This window comes from Thermobia domestica, chromosome 15 (genome assembly GCF_964235325.1).
Source record: "Thermobia domestica chromosome 15, izTheDome1.hap1.1, whole genome shotgun sequence".
NCBI lineage: Eukaryota > Metazoa > Arthropoda > Insecta > Zygentoma > Lepismatidae > Thermobia > Thermobia domestica.
Window position 1 is genome coordinate 190938043 of NC_137468.1, and position 18843 is coordinate 190956885.

The window sequence follows — 18843 nt, forward strand, 5'->3', positions numbered from 1 at the left end:
CTGCACCACAAATTTGCGTCATCTTTGGCGCATTGAGTTGTGAGTTGTAGTCGAGTATGTCAGGGCGTGTTTCGTTTTGTCAAATGGCTGACGTTAAGGAACAACGGATGTGCACCAAGTTCTGTGTCAAGTTGAAGAAAACTGCAGCCAAAACCCACCCCACACTGAAAAAGGCATTTGGTGAGAGTGCACTGAGTCAAGCAAGAACATTTGAGTGGTTCAAGCATTTCAAAGACGGCTGCGAATTTGTGAAAGATGACAAACTTCTGGTCAACCGTCAACATACACAACCGGAAATGATCATGAAAGTACGTGATGTGATTCGCGAAGACAGAAGGTAAACAATTCACGATGTTTGTAACAGACTCCGATGAACTGAACACAAGACGAATTGCAGCGAAGTTTGTCCCTCGCCTTTCTCAGCAGCGACAAAAAATTCAGGATTCAGACGTGCACTGAGCTGCAACAAGGAGTTCGAGAGTGTTCAAACACACAGCCTAACCACAATGTGATAGTGTGCTTAAGAATGATTGTGTATAGTTTAATACAGTATTGAACAAACCTGTTTACGAGAGGATATGTTTTTCTACAGAAGAATTATGTAAAAGTAAGAGCAATAACAACACGTTATTTCTTTTGAATACCAATCCTAAAATAAATTAAAAACAACTATATATAATATGAACAAAATAAGTTGTAGATAAGTACCTTTTCATTTTGTGTGTCAAGAGCTGACGTTGCTTCATCAAGTAGCAAGATTTTTGGATTTCGGATGAGGGCTCTGGCGATGGCAATTCGTTGCTTTTGACCTCCTGACAGCTGCGTTCCTCGCTCTCCAACCATGGTGTCGTAGCCCTTATGGAAGAGAAAAACAATAATATGAAGAAAATATTTGTAACAAACATCTCAATTTTTCTCTTAGAAATAAAATAAAATAAAATAAATTGCTTACCACCACCTTTTCGTTGTCAGTTAATATTGTTTCATGTATTATAGTGATATTTATTTATGTACAAATTTTTAGAACATTGTTTCTTGCATTATAGTGATATTTATTTATGTTCAAATTTTTAGAACATTGTTTCTTGCATTATAGTGATATTTATTTATGTACAAATTTTTAGAACATGCATTTTGTGCAATGGACTTACGAAGTGCATTTCGTTTCATTTTTGCGTTTGCGTTCATTTTACATTACAATAAACTCTTTATTCACATTTCAACCTCATCTGTGAGAACTACTGGGATATCGTACTCTCACATACCTTGCTTATACGTCATGATTATGAGAGTACATGTGCAGACAATATGAATAAAAATTCGCATGATATGAAGGTTCCGACATTTCATTGTACGCCTGGGTTCTAGACCCGTGGTCGGGGCTTCGTCTGAGAAGCGGGAAGAAGGACGCATCAGTGTTCAAGATGAGCACAGAAGTTATGCAGGTTTCACTGCTTCATGTCCAAATATTTACGAACATTTTTTTTTTCTTTTCCTTATTTTTTAACCTTTATGTAAGTATGTAGAATCTTATATATAAAAGTATACAATACATTGGATTGTTTGTTCATAGTTCGTCTATATTACAATTGAGTTGCTGAAGTATATTGGTTTCAATATAATTCCTAATATTGTGGTTTGTTGCGGTTGTTTGTGCTGAGATTGGAACAAAACTTCGTTTTGTTTAAATCACATCAGAATTTGTATTGGTAACAGCGTTTGTGTGCGGATAGCTTTGTATGCATTCAGGTTGTTATTGGCGAAACTGTCAATGCACGTGTTGGACGCTGTAGCGTACGCAGGAATTTATTTCGGAAGGGGTCCAAACTCAGTAAGTTGTATCAAAATTTCTAGAATTGCACCTAAAATTAGACTAAATTTACACAAAAGTCGAAATTTCGGGGAGGGGGGCTGATTGGACGGATTCCAAGTTCGATTCCCGAGCTTGGTTATTACGTTGGTATCCTTTGCTCTCCGTAGTAATCGTAATAGCAATACTATTTCCAATTACACATTTCTTCCTATATTAGTGCATGTTTTGAGATATTTGAAACAACAAATTGAGAAAACATTGAGATATTTGAAACAACAAATTGAGAAAACAATCTTATTTTTATTGCTCGTACTGAAGCTGATACTTCCGTGAACGCAAATGGGTAATACTCATGCCCTTGTACGTACTCCTGAGTTCGATTCGTGGTAGAAGCTACTGAGAAGCTATTTGGTATTAAGAAGTAGAGAGTTCTGGTGTAGAAAATGAGAAATAACGGTGATAAGAGCTACTGTGCTGACCACACATCGCTAAATGAAAAGGCTATCTGGTTCAACGTAGCACTTCATACATAAGGGAGTTTATTTGCTAATTGTTGTTATAAGAATACATATTGAATAGCTTGAGGGAGAAAATTGTATCCAGAGAGCGTAAACTGTTTCGATGCTCTCTGATATCTGTTTCAAGGTCTTCAATTCCGCTGCAAGACATGTGGATAGCTCCCTCTCTCTCAATGAAAACTTTTTTTTTTTTTTAACGAGAAATAAGTAAATAAAGTTCTTGTTCATAAATTGTGTTAAACGTTACCCTTTAAAAAAAAAAATGTTATAAAGTGAATAGACGTTTCACTTTTTTTGAAGATTGAGTTAAATTTTCCTTGATCGTAATAAAGTTGGTTCGAAGTTTTTCACGCACTTGCCTTCCTGTTCAGGCAGAAATTATGAAAATTGTAACAGAAAAGAAAATCTATGAGAAATTTGAAATTGCAACTAATTTTCCTAAGTGGAAACGTGCCTATGTGTTACCAGTCTAAACTTCGCGTCACCTGAATTGGCGTGTGGCATCAGCCAATAAGGTCGCAGTGCGCTGCTACTAAGCTTTCAGAAAGGAATCTAATCATTCATAATTGATTTTCTTCGTATTTGTGGACAGTTATCAATGATTAGATTCCTCCGTAAAGGTTTAGTAACAGCGCACTGCTACCTTATTGGCTGATGCCACACGCCAATTCGAGTGACGCGGACTATAGCAGCGTAGTTGAAAACATCAATAAAGATGACAGAGCATCCAAACGGTTTGGACAAATGTTATGCTCCCAGATATATGGTAAGGTCCTTGTATCAAGTGAGTAGTTTTTGTCATATTAATTCAGGTTATAGTAACACACACTTCGAGCTTTTATATATATATATATATATATATATATATATATATATATATATATATATTGTAGCGATATATGGTTTTACGAGTTTATTTTGGTGATGGAAATTAATATTTATTCGAATTAAAATTAAAGAGATTAAATTGTAGTAATAATGAAATGTTGTCATGTCTTACAAGCACGTGTATTTGTTTATTTACGTAAATGGTTGTAGTTGTGTTATGTTGTCACTGAATTAATGGCTAGACGCTAAGTCGTCAGTTTATTTGTTTTGGTTTGATTTGTAAAGTTGTGAACGAAATCTGTAATGTCATCAATGTGAAATATTGTCTGTTAACATTGACACAATTTGAATGTGGCACAACTTCAGATTTGCAACGATTGTTGGTCTGGGAATTTGGTCACGATGTTCGTACATTTATTAACTGAAGCATAGATGTGTTATCATTTCCTCTCAATTCACTTCGACCTACTCATTTCGGACAATGAGTAGTAGCAATCTCTAAACGTCTCACTTAGTTCATCCCCATGCTCCACGACGTTAGGAGGTTGTTAATATATATATATATATATATATATATATATATATATATATATATATATATACAGGGTGGTAGGTAACTCCACCGACAAACTTTGGGAGGTAATTCCTTATATGAAATAAAAGTAAAAAGTCCTAATAAACATAGGTCGAAAAACGTCTCCTTTCAGAGTTATGAACCGCCGAAAATTCGAACATTCACGTTTCGAAACGCGATGCCTTAGAAACTACAGGACCTATCCCAAGCTGTTTACGGAATTACAAAGGAACTAGTATGCGCTCTATCTAAATATCTATGTTCTACCGTAGTCCGTTATCGGCGAAACGAAGTGTAAAAAGGAAGTTCAGGTATAGGGATACTCCTTAAGTACTAATAACGCGTTCATTTCGCCGATAACGGAGGATGGTAAAACATAGATCGCATACTAGTTCGTGTGTAATTCCTTAAACCGCTTGGGATACATCCTATAGTTTCTAAGGCGGGGCGTTTCGAAACATGATTTTTCGAATTTTCGGCGGTTCATAACTCTGAAAGGAGACGTTTTTCGACCTATGTTTATTAGAACTTTTTTCTTTCATTTCATATAAGGAATCACCTCCCAAAGTTTGTCGGTGGGCGAAAAATGAGTGATGGAAATCTCGAGCAGCGTTAAGTGTTCGCGAGTTATGTTCCAGAAATCAATTCCCAAATGACGAATCGCCTTATTCTCATGATTTAACACCTTTAATTTTTGGCTGTTTCGAAAATTAGAAAGGTTCTCTAATAGACATCGAACATCCAGTAAGCAGTGAGAACCATGCTGTATAGCGTTCCGGAAAACGAATTCCAAATATTTTCAACAGTTGTACAGTAATCTAACCAAACGCGTCGCTTCTCAAGGAGTCTACTTTGAAGGTGTATAGGTGAACAAACATTTCTTTCTACAGCCGATTCTTGGGATTAAATTGTCACATTTCAGGGGTATAGAAGCAAAACCTGTTAAATCCGTTTTTCAATTTAGTCAGGAAACGAAATAAATGTGACGCCCTTATGTTTTAGAACTGTTGAACATTTGTTTTGTTTTGTTTTTAATGATAGTAACAAATTGTTCAACAATTCTGAAACATAAGGGTGCCAATTTTTTTTTTTTTCCGTTTCCTGAGAAAATTGAAAAATGGATTTAGCAGATTTTACTTCTATATCCCTGATTTATTTGTATATTATTATATTATATTCATAAACGAAGTTGTTCGTATACAAATTTCCAGAGCCCAGTTTTAACGTTTATTCTCGGATTTTTTTTTTTCTATTTATGAATTTTTCCATATTATATCAATTAATAATTGCTGATTGATGCTGTAGAACACACACTCAAATTTGAACAGTCTCACCTTGAATCTAGAGACAATAGAATTACAATCATATAGTTCTGGGGTGTGCTGACACATTTAGCGATAACTTCTGAGTGCTGCTAGACTACAGTCATATGTGAAAGTTAGTCATCCTGTGGAACCTTTTTTGAGAAAAAATTTAAAAAACCTAACTCATCAAGAAACAGTAAACAAACTCTTGTTCCTGGGATAAGTACGATGCATAATTTGTACTTATCACTGCTTTAGTTTGTTTTCCTTCGTGTGAGTATTAACTGGGATGAATTTCCTGATAACACTTAATTCACATTTTAGCAAGTTGTAGGAACTAAACACAAAAAATCTGTGAAGCGTACTGTTCTTAAGAAGTGAGGTTGCTTTTCTCTATAGAAAGGCAGGAACTTTCACATATGACTCGAAGTTTAGCAATATTCATAAGTCACCGATAAAGCTGTGGGCACACGTTGAAACTCTATGATTGTAGTTCTACCACGGGCGTCAATCCCACCGGAGACACGGGGGACATGTCCCCTCCAATATTTGTAAAACGGTTTTCGTCCCCCCCCCCCCAATATTTCAAGTATCTTAAAGAGGTTCAACCAATATAGCACTTTGCTATGTTCACAAAATAATGTTAGACAAAGTGGATATGAAAAAAGTAGCACAAAATTCGTTTCCTATTGTGAAAAAAGACAGTTAATTTTTGGACCTATGAAGGTGAAGGTGGAAGTAATAGGAATTGTTTTCGTTAAGGGAATTTAATTTAGCTAAACAAAACCACAATTTTCAAGAATTTTTTTAACTATACATTGTGGAGCCTCAGTTACATAAGTTGTAGGCTTGTAGACCTAAAACCTGTTTTCAAAACTTTATTGTTTGAGTATTCGATTCACACTACCTTTTATTATTATTTTATTTTCGACATACACATAGTGTCATTTAAGTGTAACTAAAATTGTAAAACAAGGTTGAATTTTACTGTTTGAAAAAATATAAAATATTAAGTACCACATTTTCCAAAAATAATAACTATAAAACACAACAATGTTTAAGTTTTTGTTTGCTTTTTGAGTAAAAAATGTTTTAAAATTCAATGTGCAAAGACTATTTTCTTTTTTTAATTTTCCGGAGTACCCGGACCCCCAGCTTTCCTGGGGTATTCCATACACCCCAGTCCCCCATCAGTCTGTCCCCCCAAAGTTTATGTGCTACAGACGCCAATGAGCTCTACTATTTCGGGGTACAACGTAAGACAGTTCGAATTTGAGTCATTGTCTGATTTACGTAATTGGAATCACTTTTCTGTAACTTTTTCCTGACCTATTTAAAACTTCCCTGACTTTCGAAGGTAATGAAAACTCTTGAATACACAATAATTCTCAAAAAAGGTTCAGTTGTTAAATATATATTTCATACCTGCGGAAGTCCTGTTATGAAATCATGAATGTTAGCAGCCCTTGCAGCGTTAATTATTTTGTCGAACGGAACATCTTTATCAGCGATTCCGTAGATGATATTGTCTTTGATGCTACAGTCAAACAACACAGGTTCTTGAGTTACCAGACCAATTTGACTTCGAAGATACGATAAATTCATGGTTCGAATGTCAAAATCATCCACGAGCTGAAAGAAGAATAAAAGTTAATGAAAATTTATTTTTAACTGTTAGCTACTACAATGCATTCCTACTATTTAAAAGAAACTGACTTTCAGATAATTAGTTTTACTACTTCCGAATGTAATTAAGTGATACAAGTATTTCTCTCTTTTGTACTGTAACAGGGTGTCTACTAAAATTCTAAAATGAAATTTCGTGATCTTTTAGTGGTTACTAAACCATAAAATTTCGAAACATTCGAAAACTAATAACGGTACCTATATTCTTTAGCACTTATCTATGTTATCTTTATTTTCAAAGGCTGTTCCTTGGAGCAATAAAAACTTGGTGTCTTCTCACAGTTGAATAAACTGGTTAGATGTGTAGGTGGTTTCGGCAATGCGATGCAATTTGCATCACCACTGCTCAATGATGCCAGCTGGAGGACGAATCTCAAGAGCGAATTAGGCCGAATTTGGGTGCGAATTAGGCCAAATTTTCAAGAACGCAATAGAACCGTCCTTTGCTTGCGATTTGGTAGCGTCTAAATACGACCATAGACATTTTTAGTGGTGAATTTTGCCGTTTTATAGAACAAAATTTTCCAGTCTCTACTTATATTTGTACGTACAGATTAAAAAAAAAAAAAAATCGTGACCCAAAAGCTAAATTTCGTGACTTTTTCTTTACTTTCATTTCCGTTTTCTGATTTCGTGGCTTTTTCATGACTTTCGTGACCGTTAGACACCCTGTGTAATTCACTAAGCTTTAGGTGGTGTAATACATACTTGAAAGAATATAAAAATAAAATCAGGAGTTCACATAAGAAAAATGCAAATGATTTATATTATGTTGAGTTCAGGTAAAACTGAGAACTTGATGTTAAACCTAAAAACAAGGAATGCATTCGTGAACACCTTTAATTATGGAGTTAATAGAGAAATCTAGTAAAAGTGTTTTCTAAATAAATATGGAAATAACGCAAACATATATCTGCAACAACATCGGCCTCCCACGATTATGCATGTTAAGCCAAGGGAGACGATGATTAAGGCAAGTGAGTGATGATGGAAAAATTGGTGGATTGAGAAAGTGGGAGGAAACGAGAGTACATGAGAAAACCCACAGACACGATACTGTCCATCACAATCTTACTTGGCCAGGAATCGACCCAAGGACCCCACGCACCAAAGGTAAGCGCTCTACCACTGAGTCACCGTGGCCCCAACATGGGATAATGAGTACCAAACCAACCTTCAAGGTTTTTTTTTCTTTCTTTCTTTTCAATGGAATTACGTGACCCTATTATAGAATTTTAATCCAATTTTAAAGCGAAAATCTACACGACCACAATTGACATTTGATTGCAAACCGAGGCTGGTACAGCATTAAAAACATCTGAAATATAAATTTTAATGGGGGTTGGCAATGATGATAATCCAGCGGAGTTGCAAAATATATGGCATGCTTTTAGCTCCCTCTATTTACGTGATACTTTCACTACGCTTCTCCTAATTAGTCGACAGTTATAAGGGGGTGCATACTATAAATACGAGGCGAATCCAGAAAAATTTTCCCACGCGTTCCATAGCTAGGAAACCTTATGTTGCGCGTAACGACTGTGTGCACGTGAGTGAGTAAGGTTCTAACATGGCACATGCGCCAGCGGAACTTCCGTAGTGCTCTCAGTAGCGTCGTAGCTGTGGTTGAAGATGGACTTTCCTATTCCAGCTCCGCCGCATGTGAAGTGCGAGTAGTGATAAAGTTTTTGAATGCACAGGGCATAGCGCCGATTGAAATCCATCGTCAGAACAAGCGGCGTGGGATGCTTAGTGCTGGTGTCCTGCTGTACGGTCATGCCCGCCCACACACAGCTCGTCAGACAACAGATCTCCTGCAGCAGTTCGTCTGGGCATTTTGGATCATCCACCATACAGCCTGGACTTCGCTCCGAGCGATTACCATCTGTTCTTACACCTCAAGAGATTCCTGTCGGGTCAGATAAACATTTTCAGAATGACGGAGAGGCGAAGGACGTTGTCAGTGGTCTCAATCTCAGGAGGCCGAGTTCTATGACACAAGAATGACAAATGTCTGAATTCCGGTATTGACTATGTGGAAAAACAGTTAAAAATATCCCTATCTGGTACAATAAATGTTTCCATTCAATTGTGTTTTGTTTGTGTTCAAGGCCATTGGTAAACTTACTTTCTGGATGTGCCTCGTAGATTAGTTCTCTTACACGATACTTAAAAAAAAACTCTTCCAAAATATATATATACTTCTTTATGTACTTACTATCTTTCCTTTGAGTGGATCATAAAATCTTTCTAGCAGAGAGACTACGGTGCTTTTACCACAACCAGACGCGCCAACGAGGGCCAAAGTTTTTCCTGGTCTTATAGTAAAACTCAGTCCTTTAAGTACAAGAATATCTGATCGCGTTGGATATCGAAAATGCACGTCCTGGAATGTCACTTTTCCTTCCAATGACTAAAAATCAAAGATATTATTAATAACTATCATCTAGAACAGTTTATCTAATACACATATAAACAAAGTTCAAACTGTAAAGAAATGTTTTGTAGGACTACTCTGTTATAAAATGAAAAAGGATTGTTATTCACGTGCATTATGAATATTGGTTAAGTTATGAAGAAGTCCAATTTTTACTGGAAAGAAGGAAATTGATTGATAAACCCATTATTCAAGTTATGTTGGACAACAAATATTGTTTAAATAATACGAGCGTAAGAGCGCTAAATTATAGTAAAAGGAATTGGTTGCACTAAGTTCAAAATGTGAATACTCAGAAGAGTGACAACTAAACATGTGGTGAAAAGAAAAAAGTAACAACACTCGTTACATATATTAAACTGTTTTAACTTTGTGACAAAGGATCTATCTGGCTCAGAACGTTCGTTACATAGATTAACTGTTTAACTTTATGACTAGGGATCTATCTGCCACAAAAGCGTTCGTTGCGTAGATTAACTCCTGTAACTTTATGACAAGGAACTATCTGTCAAGTGCTCGTTACATAAATTAACTGTTTATGACGGGATCTATCTGCCACAACTTTCGTTATATAGATCAACTGTTTAACTTTATGACTAGAGATCTATCTGCCACAAGGCGTTTGTTACATAGATTAACTGTTTATGACGGGATCTATCTGCCACAGCTTTCGTTACATAGATCAACTGTTTAACTCTATGACTAGAGATTTATCTGCCACAAAGCGTTCGTTGTATATATTAATTGTTCTAACTTCATGACTAAGAATTTATCTGCCACAGAGCATTCCTTACATAGATTAACTGTTTATGACGGGAGCTATCTGCCACAAAGCGTACGTTGCATATATTAGCTATTTTATGACTAAGAATCTATCTAACACAGAACGTTCGTTACATAGATTAATGTTTTAACTTTGTGAACAAGGAATCTACCTCCCAATCTTGATTTTGTTGTCATGTATATTCAGTATATTTTAACCAAACTTTTGTTAGATGTTGATAATATAGTAATTTGGTTTTTTGCTTGTTGGATAAGTAATATTAAGTAAGGTTGATTCTCTTTAACGAAAGTTAAACAAAACTTTAATTTACATTCTTTTGAAAATGATGTTTTGATTTTAATCTTATTGTATAAATCAGCTTAAACCGTCATTCTTTTAAACTCTATAAAAGCATCTATCCATGCAATGCTATTAGAATTCCTTTGGTGTATGAAGTGGCTTCCTTTTGCCACTTAAAGGACCTCATTTGCATCAGTGGGAGTTACCCCAAAATACTAATTATCGGCAGTAGGGGAAAAAGTGTGTAAGTTAATACTATTTAACATACATTTGCAGTAATCTTAACATATGTGTTCTCCTACATAATATTTCACATAATAATATTAATAATAATAAAATAAGAAGTATTTGAATTCAATACTTAGGCCTATCGGATCCTGCTATAATTTTTCTAAATAGTTTTACTTCTTATCGTCCGGATCAGAGTTACAAGTAGTAAATTCAAATACTTATCACCATGATCATCAACATGCATCATTTGTAATCGTTGAACAAGTAGTTTTGTGTAATTTTTGCGTGTATGTATTCGGAAATAACTTCTCACCTTATGTAATTCAACACTGTTACTGACTAGTTTCATTCAAACTATTGTTATGTTAGGTAATTCAACACTGTTACTAATTAGTTTCATTCAAACTATTGTAAGTTATGTAATTCAACACTGTTACTAATTAGTTTCATTCAAACTATTGTAAGTTAGGTAATTCAACGCTGTTACTGATTAGTTTTATTCAAACTATTGTTATGTTAGGTAATTCAACGTTGTTACTGATTAGTTTTATTCAAACTATTGTTAAGTTAGGTAATTCAACGTTGTTACTGATTAGTTTCATTCAAACTATTGTAAGTTAGGTAATTCAACACTTACTAATTAGTTTCATTCAAACTATCGTAAGTTAGCTAATTCAACACTGTTACTAATTAGTTTCATTCAAACTATTGTAAGTTAGGTAATTCAACACTGTTACTGATTAGTTTTATTCAAACTATTGTAAGTTAGGTAATTCAACGTTGTTACTGATTAGTTTCATTCAAACTATTGTTAAGTTAGGTAATTCAACATTGTTACTAATTAGTTTTATTCAAACTATTGTAAGTTAGGTAATTCAACACTGTTACTGATTAGTTTCGTTCAAAGTATTGTAAATCATTGTTCGGGAATTAATGTTTTACTCTTAAGTTAGAATAACTTTGGATTTAATTAATATGATTTTGTCACGCTAGATCTCATTAGTGAAAGTCGCTGCAACTTCTCCCACGTGAGCATTAAGTGAAATTCGCTAAATGGGCGAGTATAATATTTTCCATCTCGTTGTACTTTTACTGTTCAATAAATATAAAATTACTTAGTTCTATTACTTACTGGTTTGACTCCGGCAGTTGAATAAGGATCTATTTCTGATGTTAAGTCGATCAGCTGAAACATCAGTGATGCTGCTAGTTTAGCTTTGCTGTAGTCTTGCAAGTAAGCTGAAGTCTGTCCAACGGATGCAGCACAAAACGCCAACGCGAAGAAAACGCTACAATTAAACATGACAAATTTCCTATTAGTATTAGTAATTTTACAATGCTTATTATATATTTTTAGAAATGATTTCAATTTAACCAGTGTTTATACGAGTTTATTGACTTTCAGCTTTCTAGCCTGACTTCTTGATGCTTCGTTAGAACAATTGCAAAAGGATTGGATTTTTCTGATGCCGTTACAAAAGACATACGGAAGCCGGCAATTTAAATCAGACGTTGAGCTGGCGACTCTAAATGAAAATTGCGCTAGGTAACAACATTTGCAAGTTGCGCAGTTCAAATAATTTCAATCAGCATAAAGCAGCGTTTCCCAACCTTTTTCAACTTGTGGCACACTACGGGTGTTACTTGGATTCTCGCGGCACAGTTATAGATATTATTATTTGTAAATATAAAACCCAGTGGTATTTTTTCTGTGATTATTGATCATCTTCTTACAGAGAAGAAAGCTCTATCACTGATTTTTCCCCGTGGTAAATCATTATGCTTATTTTTCATTCTAATTTAAAAATAGAAAACAATTGCAATGAAATATTGGACTCAGGTTTTTAAAAATATGCTTTCTTTATAAAAACTGTATCCAACATTTTACTAAGAAGGAAGATCACTAAATAACGAACGAACAAACAAATCTCTTTTACTTTTAAAACACAAATGTGGGTAATTTGTCGAAAGGATTGAATGATATTTTCAAGTTAAGAAATAGTCTGCAATAATAAAAAATCAATAATGGTCATAACAATGATAATTTTTTTCAACATTAGAAATGTACAGAACAGTAACATGGTATAAAACTTAAAATTGTAGATTCATAGTAGAGGTTCATAGTAATATTAAATACAAATATACATTTGTTTCGATTCCTCGCGGCATACCAGCGGCCCATTCACGGCACACCAGTGTGCCGCGGCACTCCAGTTGGGAAACGCTGGCATAAAGCAATAGTTGGCAACACCGTATTTTTATAATTGAAATATTTTGCAAAAATAATTCATCTATAGCGGTTGTCCAGCATGCTTTTCGTGGCCACTTCCAACGTTCGTTGTTATTTGCGTGTTCCTAGTCCGAATTCCATTTACTCTGGGACTACGTAAAGCTATGAAAAAAAAAAACATTTGGTGAATGCGTGTTATTCGCACTCCTAAGAACATTGAAAGAAAAGAAATGAAATCTTTTAAGTTTTACATCCCATGATTATACCGGCTAGGCTAAAGGAGACGGTGATGATGAGAGATGAATGCAATGGTGGAAGGAATAAAGTGGAAAGAGACGGGAGAACCACATAGTTGACATGGAAGGAGCTGGGATGAAACCAGGAACCCCACACACCAGAGATGAGCGATCTAAGGTGAGTCACTGCGACCTTTTTATTACAGACAAGAGAGAGAGAGAGAGAGAAGGGGAGTGGTATTTTATATATATATATGCAAGAAAATTATTATAGTTCCATAAGAGGTGAAAGATGTTTTGAAATGGATAGGAGAGAAGAGGACACTTCTAGCCATCATCTTTCGTAGGAAGGCTAATTGGATTAAACACATCTTACGAAGAAATTGTCTTCTTCGTACTGCTATAGAAGGAAAGATGAGAGGAAAGCGAGGAACAGGTAAAACAAAACTGATCGATGATTTGAAAAATAAAAGAAAACAGAGAGAGTTAAAAGAGGAAGTTGAAATAGAGAAATTTGAAACATTTCCAGACCCAAAATTAAAATCAAGAAGAAAAACCCTCATTAGTTCCAAGATTTGCCAAACGGCAGAATACTGAATAATAAGAAGTGAAAAAGTTATTGCTTGGTAGAGCGTTGCTATATTTTGTGTACCATATAGAAAGATTTTTGATAATCAAAATATTGAATTCGCAGCGCTACACTTTGCATCAAATTCTGCGCATAATAGGGTTTCTTCAAGATAGGGCAAGATTCCATATGTCTACACAATTCATGAACCCTCTCAGTAAGACGTTCCTAAACAAGGTTGACTCCCGCTGTTCGGAATACTTGAGTATTAATTTGCAAAATTAATGTATTTCTATATATATTGCTTTCTCTTCAAGAGTATACATAATGGACAAAAAAGTAAAAGTTGTAGCTTTGTTTGGGTGATATACACATATATTCTAATATACTACATAATTGTGATATATTTTATAACTTTCACCATTTCCATTTTATACAGATATTCATTGTCAATAAACACACTTTTAAATAAAAGAATTTTTTTTTTAAAAAAAATCGTAGATTGGATTTGAATTCGAATGAACATTACCAGGGTGTCTATCGGTCACGAATGTCACGAAATCAGAAAACGGTCATGAAAGTCACGAAATTTAGCTTTTGGGTCACGATTTTTTTTTTTTTTTTTTTTAACTGTACAAATGTAAGTACAGATTGGAAAATTTTGTTATATAAAACATCAAAATTCAACACCAAAAATGTCTATGGTCGGCTTTAGACGCTACCAAATCGCAAGCAAAGTATGTTTGTATCGCATGGATGAAAATTCGGCCTAATTCGCACCCAAATTCGCTCTTGGAAATGTTAGGAAATTTTATGATTTGGTAAAGAAAAGGTCACGAAAAAGTCACGAAATGTCATTGTGGAATTTTAGTAGACACCCTGATTACGAATTCCAAACGTAGGCAACATGATATGGTGGTGACGAATACGTGGTTTAAGAAAAGAAAAACCAAGTTCTACATATGAAAAAATCCAGGAGATAAGAAACACTACCAAATCGATTACAGTTTTGTCAAGCAACGTTTCAGAAATAGTGTACGAGACGTGAAGACACTAATGGGAACGGACATTGATTCGGATCACAATCTCCTAGTGACCAAAGTGCAAACCTGGTTATAGCCAATCAAGAAGAATGGAAGGAGAAATGCAAAATGGAATTTAGAGCGAGTAAGATGTATAGACAGTGATCTGAAAGAAGAGATTGAAGAAAAATTCTGTGCATTGGGCGATATGGTCGGCAATGTAGAATATAGTTAGGGAAAAGTTAAACAGATTCTACTAGACATACTCCACAATAATATTGGCAGAATGGAAAGAGCACCGAGAAAACTATGGATAACTGAAACGATGCTTAAGAAAATGAAGGAACGCAGAAGAGTGAAAACCACAGACATCAACGAATACAGAAGGCTGAATAATGAATTGGAAAGAGAGAGACAAAGCCAAAGAAAAGTACATTGAAAAGATTTGTGAAGAAATAATGAAACTTCAACGGCGCAGCAGATATGGTCTGATGTATCAGAAAGCACAAGAATTAGGAGGGAAAGCTAACAAAAATATACGCACTTTAGAATCGATAATCAACAAGGTCATGTAGTCACTGATCATCAAGGAATCCTAAGAATTTGGAAGGAATACATAAAAGATCTGTATGATCAGAAGAACCGCCCCAAAGATATAACGATCGAAGCAGAGGAAGATGTAGATGATGATGAAAAAGGACCAAGTATATTGAAAAGTGAAGTAGTACAAACCATTGTAACTGTACGATTCATCTCTTTGAATATTAGTTAAGAAAATTTTAACTTCTTATGTGAACCTCGTATAAGAGTAACTCTAAAGAATTTTCTCTTCGCCAACAAACAAATATGTGTATGTGTGATTCCTCCGGAGTTTGGACTCTATCGCTTCTCCAAATAAGGTGCTAGAGTATAATGCAAAGAGCGAATTTCCTGTCTATAGGCTGTCATGATTATTTTAGCTGTGACATCAGTTGGTTACTTTGCGTCTCCATCAGGAAGCTGCGCTGGGGAGAAAAAACAAACTAGTCTGACTGGAGCTATGAATCTAACAACAACATGTAAAAGCGTAACGTATTAATATATTAGACTAATTAGCACTAATGTACCAACAGTGCAACGATAGACAAATACGTGAGTTGTTCATGTGAATACACACAAATTAAGTTAATTGCAAAGTATTTTCGAAACAATGTGCAACACTAAATAATAAATATAAGTTGTACAAGACGAAACTTTCGGAATGTCTCCATTGTGCCAATTTCAAGACCACCTGAAAGAAGATAAAATGGATAGCGAGGAAATTCAACCTCTCAACTAAAAGTGCATCTCCTTGGAACTGACAGAAACCATCTTTTTTCCATATCAAAGTGAGCAAAAGTGAAAGTGTGAGTCAATAAAGAACGTATAATGTAGTGAAGTTCAACTGGTAGCTCGCGTCTTCCGCGATCGTAATGAAGATAACTGGGCCGAGTGTAGAATTGCATTATCATATTCAATTATTTAAATCAAAGTGCCAAAGTGTAATTTAGTTTGTGTTAGTGTAGTTTCAGCGTTGTTAATTAAAGTGAAAACGTAAAAATCGTATATATCCTTTTACCAAAATGATTACCATGATTTAAATTTATGTTTTATAGTTTAAAAGAATTTAATCTACTTTTTTTTTCAGCATCAATAGTTAAATGCCTATACAATGTAATAAGTTTCGCATTATTAAATTGTATTGGCATTAGAGATACAATTGGAATCAATCTTTATGTCAATTTCCCAGAATGTTCTGCCCCAAACTCTGAACCGTACTGTCCAATGGTTATATGCTTGGCATTGGTAGAATCTCCGAATTGCTATTAGAGCCTAAAAGAGACGTTCAGGACATAGATGGTCGAACCCAGGACACTCATAGATGTGTCGTAAAATGTCTTCCTAGAAAGGGGACATAGAGGATCGAATCCCGGCCTGTAATAAACGCCAAAGCCCTTACAGGGATCCACAAGACACGAACACAATACAGTCATACCATCAGAGACATGCGAAGGAGGAAGGCCACTGGAGACAATAACGTACCAGCAGATTTGCTTAAGGGATTAGGAGACAATGCAATGAAAGTACTGACTTTAGTTTTTAGCAAGATCTACCTGACTGGAGAATGGCCAGAGGATTTTCTTGATTTTAAAATGATTCCATTACCCAAGAAAAAGCAAACAAAGAAATGCAGCAATCATAGAACCATTATCCTTATTTCTCACAGTGGGAAGATTATTGCACGCATACTGAACAGGCGGCTGGAAAGTAAAATAGAAGAGATGTTAGAAGAAGGTCAATTTGGATCCTGGAAAGGAATAGGAACCAGAGATGCTATTGGGTTGATGACGAGTTCTTGACGTAAAGAAAGAGCTGTGTTTGTGCTTCATCGACTGGCAAAATGTTTCGACTGGGTGAATTGAACCAAATTTCTGAAAATACTTCAAGAATTGTGGTCAACTGGAGAGACCGACGACTCATTTGCAACCTGTACATTGAACGGACAACGAGTGAAGCTGCGCTTGAATGAAGGAGAAATCAACAGTGTGGAGATTGGACGAGGAGTCAGACAAGAATGTAGTTTGTCGTCCTAATTATTCAATATTTACAGTGAATGTTTAATGAAGGAAGCATTAACGGGAATTGGAGATTTTAATATTGGAGGGCAGATCATTAACAAGATCAGGTATGCAGATGATACGGTTATAATAGCTAAAATCGAAGGAGGACTACAGGAGATAATTGACAAAATAGCTGACACTGAGAAACTGTATGGAATGGAAGTCAACATCGAGAAATCGAGTCATGAGAATATCCCGAGGAAACGCGCCCTTACGGATCAGAGTAGAACAAAGAGAACTTGAAATGGTCGAGAATTTCAAGTATCTGGGCAATATTTTGACAAGAGACGCTTACTACACCAAAGAGATCAGGTCAAGAATTGCCATAGAAAAAGAAGTGTTTAACAAGAAAAGACCACTCTTAAATAGCAGGACCAATATTGGACTTAGGAAGAAGTTGGTCAAGTGCTATATCTGGAACATTTGGACTGTATGGTTCAGAGATTTGGACATTACGGAAGTAAGAGAAGAAATTATTAGAGAGTTTAGAAAGGTCGTGTTGGAGGAGGATGGAGAAGATAAAATGGACAGAAAGAACAACAAACGAAGATGTTTTAAAACGGATAGGAGAGAAGAGGACGCTTCTAGTTATCATCCTTCGTAGAAAGACCAATCGGATTGGACAGATCTTGCGAAGAAATTGTATTGGAGGAAAGATGGAAGGAAAGCAAGGAATAAGAACACAAGTGATCGATTATTTGAAAAATAGAAGAAAATATTGGGAGTTAAAAGAGAAAGTTCAAAATCGACAAACGTGGGAGAAACATCTCCAGGTCCAACAAAAAAAAAAAAAAAAAAAAAAAAAAAAAAAAAAACATTAGTCCCAGGACTTTGCAAAAGGCAGAATATTTAATGACAATAATAAGATTTTTTTTATTAAAGTATATACTTACCGATACACGTCAGTGGGAGTAATATCACCAATTCCTATCAGATAGGCTCCAAATCTGAATGCCCCTGCATACATTAAAAATATCACAGATTGAGAAAATGCAAAGACAACTGCGTAAATATAAGCCTGCTTTAGTGCTTCCCTGCAATAAATAAACAAATAAGAACTTGTAGGAACTCATAACAGCATTTTTTATTCGTACACATTTTTACAAAATTTCTTACTTATTCTGCAAAATACGTGGTTACTTTCGTTGTTTTGTAACTGCACACAATAAACCTTAGTATTTATTCAGTTTAGGCACAACTTTATAAGTTAATCTTGTCTTGTCTGAGTGTTTATCTCGAAGTTGCGTTCTAAGCCATTTATCCTAATGTAGCTAGATGAGACCACTAAGTCGATCCAGCAGGAGTAGGCCAACAAGTTTCTTTCCCCTGTGGTACAAGACGATACAGGAAAAGTAGAAATTGGAAAGTTCATGTGAAAAGCAAGATCGAAAAGATTGGGACTACCATATTCGAGGTATGACCAAAAAACTTCCCTCTTGTAACACTTCGTAACGCATAGCCGAACCCTCCCCTTACGTAATATGTGGATGACTCCCAACAATACGCATATTCTTCCCTAGTCTCATCTATATATCTATATTATTATTATTATTATTATTATTATTATTATTATTATTATTATTATTATTATTATTATTATGCCCTTTTCGAATATAAACAACCATACGGCAGGAAAAATGTTATTTTGTGTAAGGATGGAAGATAAACGATTTTTTTTCTATATTGTCTTCTCG

At 35.2% G+C, this 18843-nt stretch overlaps 1 protein-coding gene across 2 annotated transcripts in view; it reads right to left on the minus strand.

Moving 5' to 3' along the window:
- The window catches only part of LOC145671422 (ATP-dependent translocase ABCB1-like), a 144145-nt gene that overhangs the window by 1999 nt on the left and 123303 nt on the right, over window positions 1-18843 (minus strand). For both annotated transcript variants that reach the window (XM_081740596.1, XM_081740595.1), the window contains exons 22-26: window positions 18043-18183; window positions 11587-11743; window positions 8942-9136; window positions 6463-6669; window positions 709-855 (exon numbers count right to left, since the gene is read on the minus strand). In XM_081740596.1, the coding sequence (XP_081596722.1) occupies window positions 709-855; window positions 6463-6669; window positions 8942-9136; window positions 11587-11743; window positions 18043-18183 (847 nt within the window). The remainder of the gene's footprint in view (window positions 1-708; window positions 856-6462; window positions 6670-8941; window positions 9137-11586; window positions 11744-18042; window positions 18184-18843) is intronic.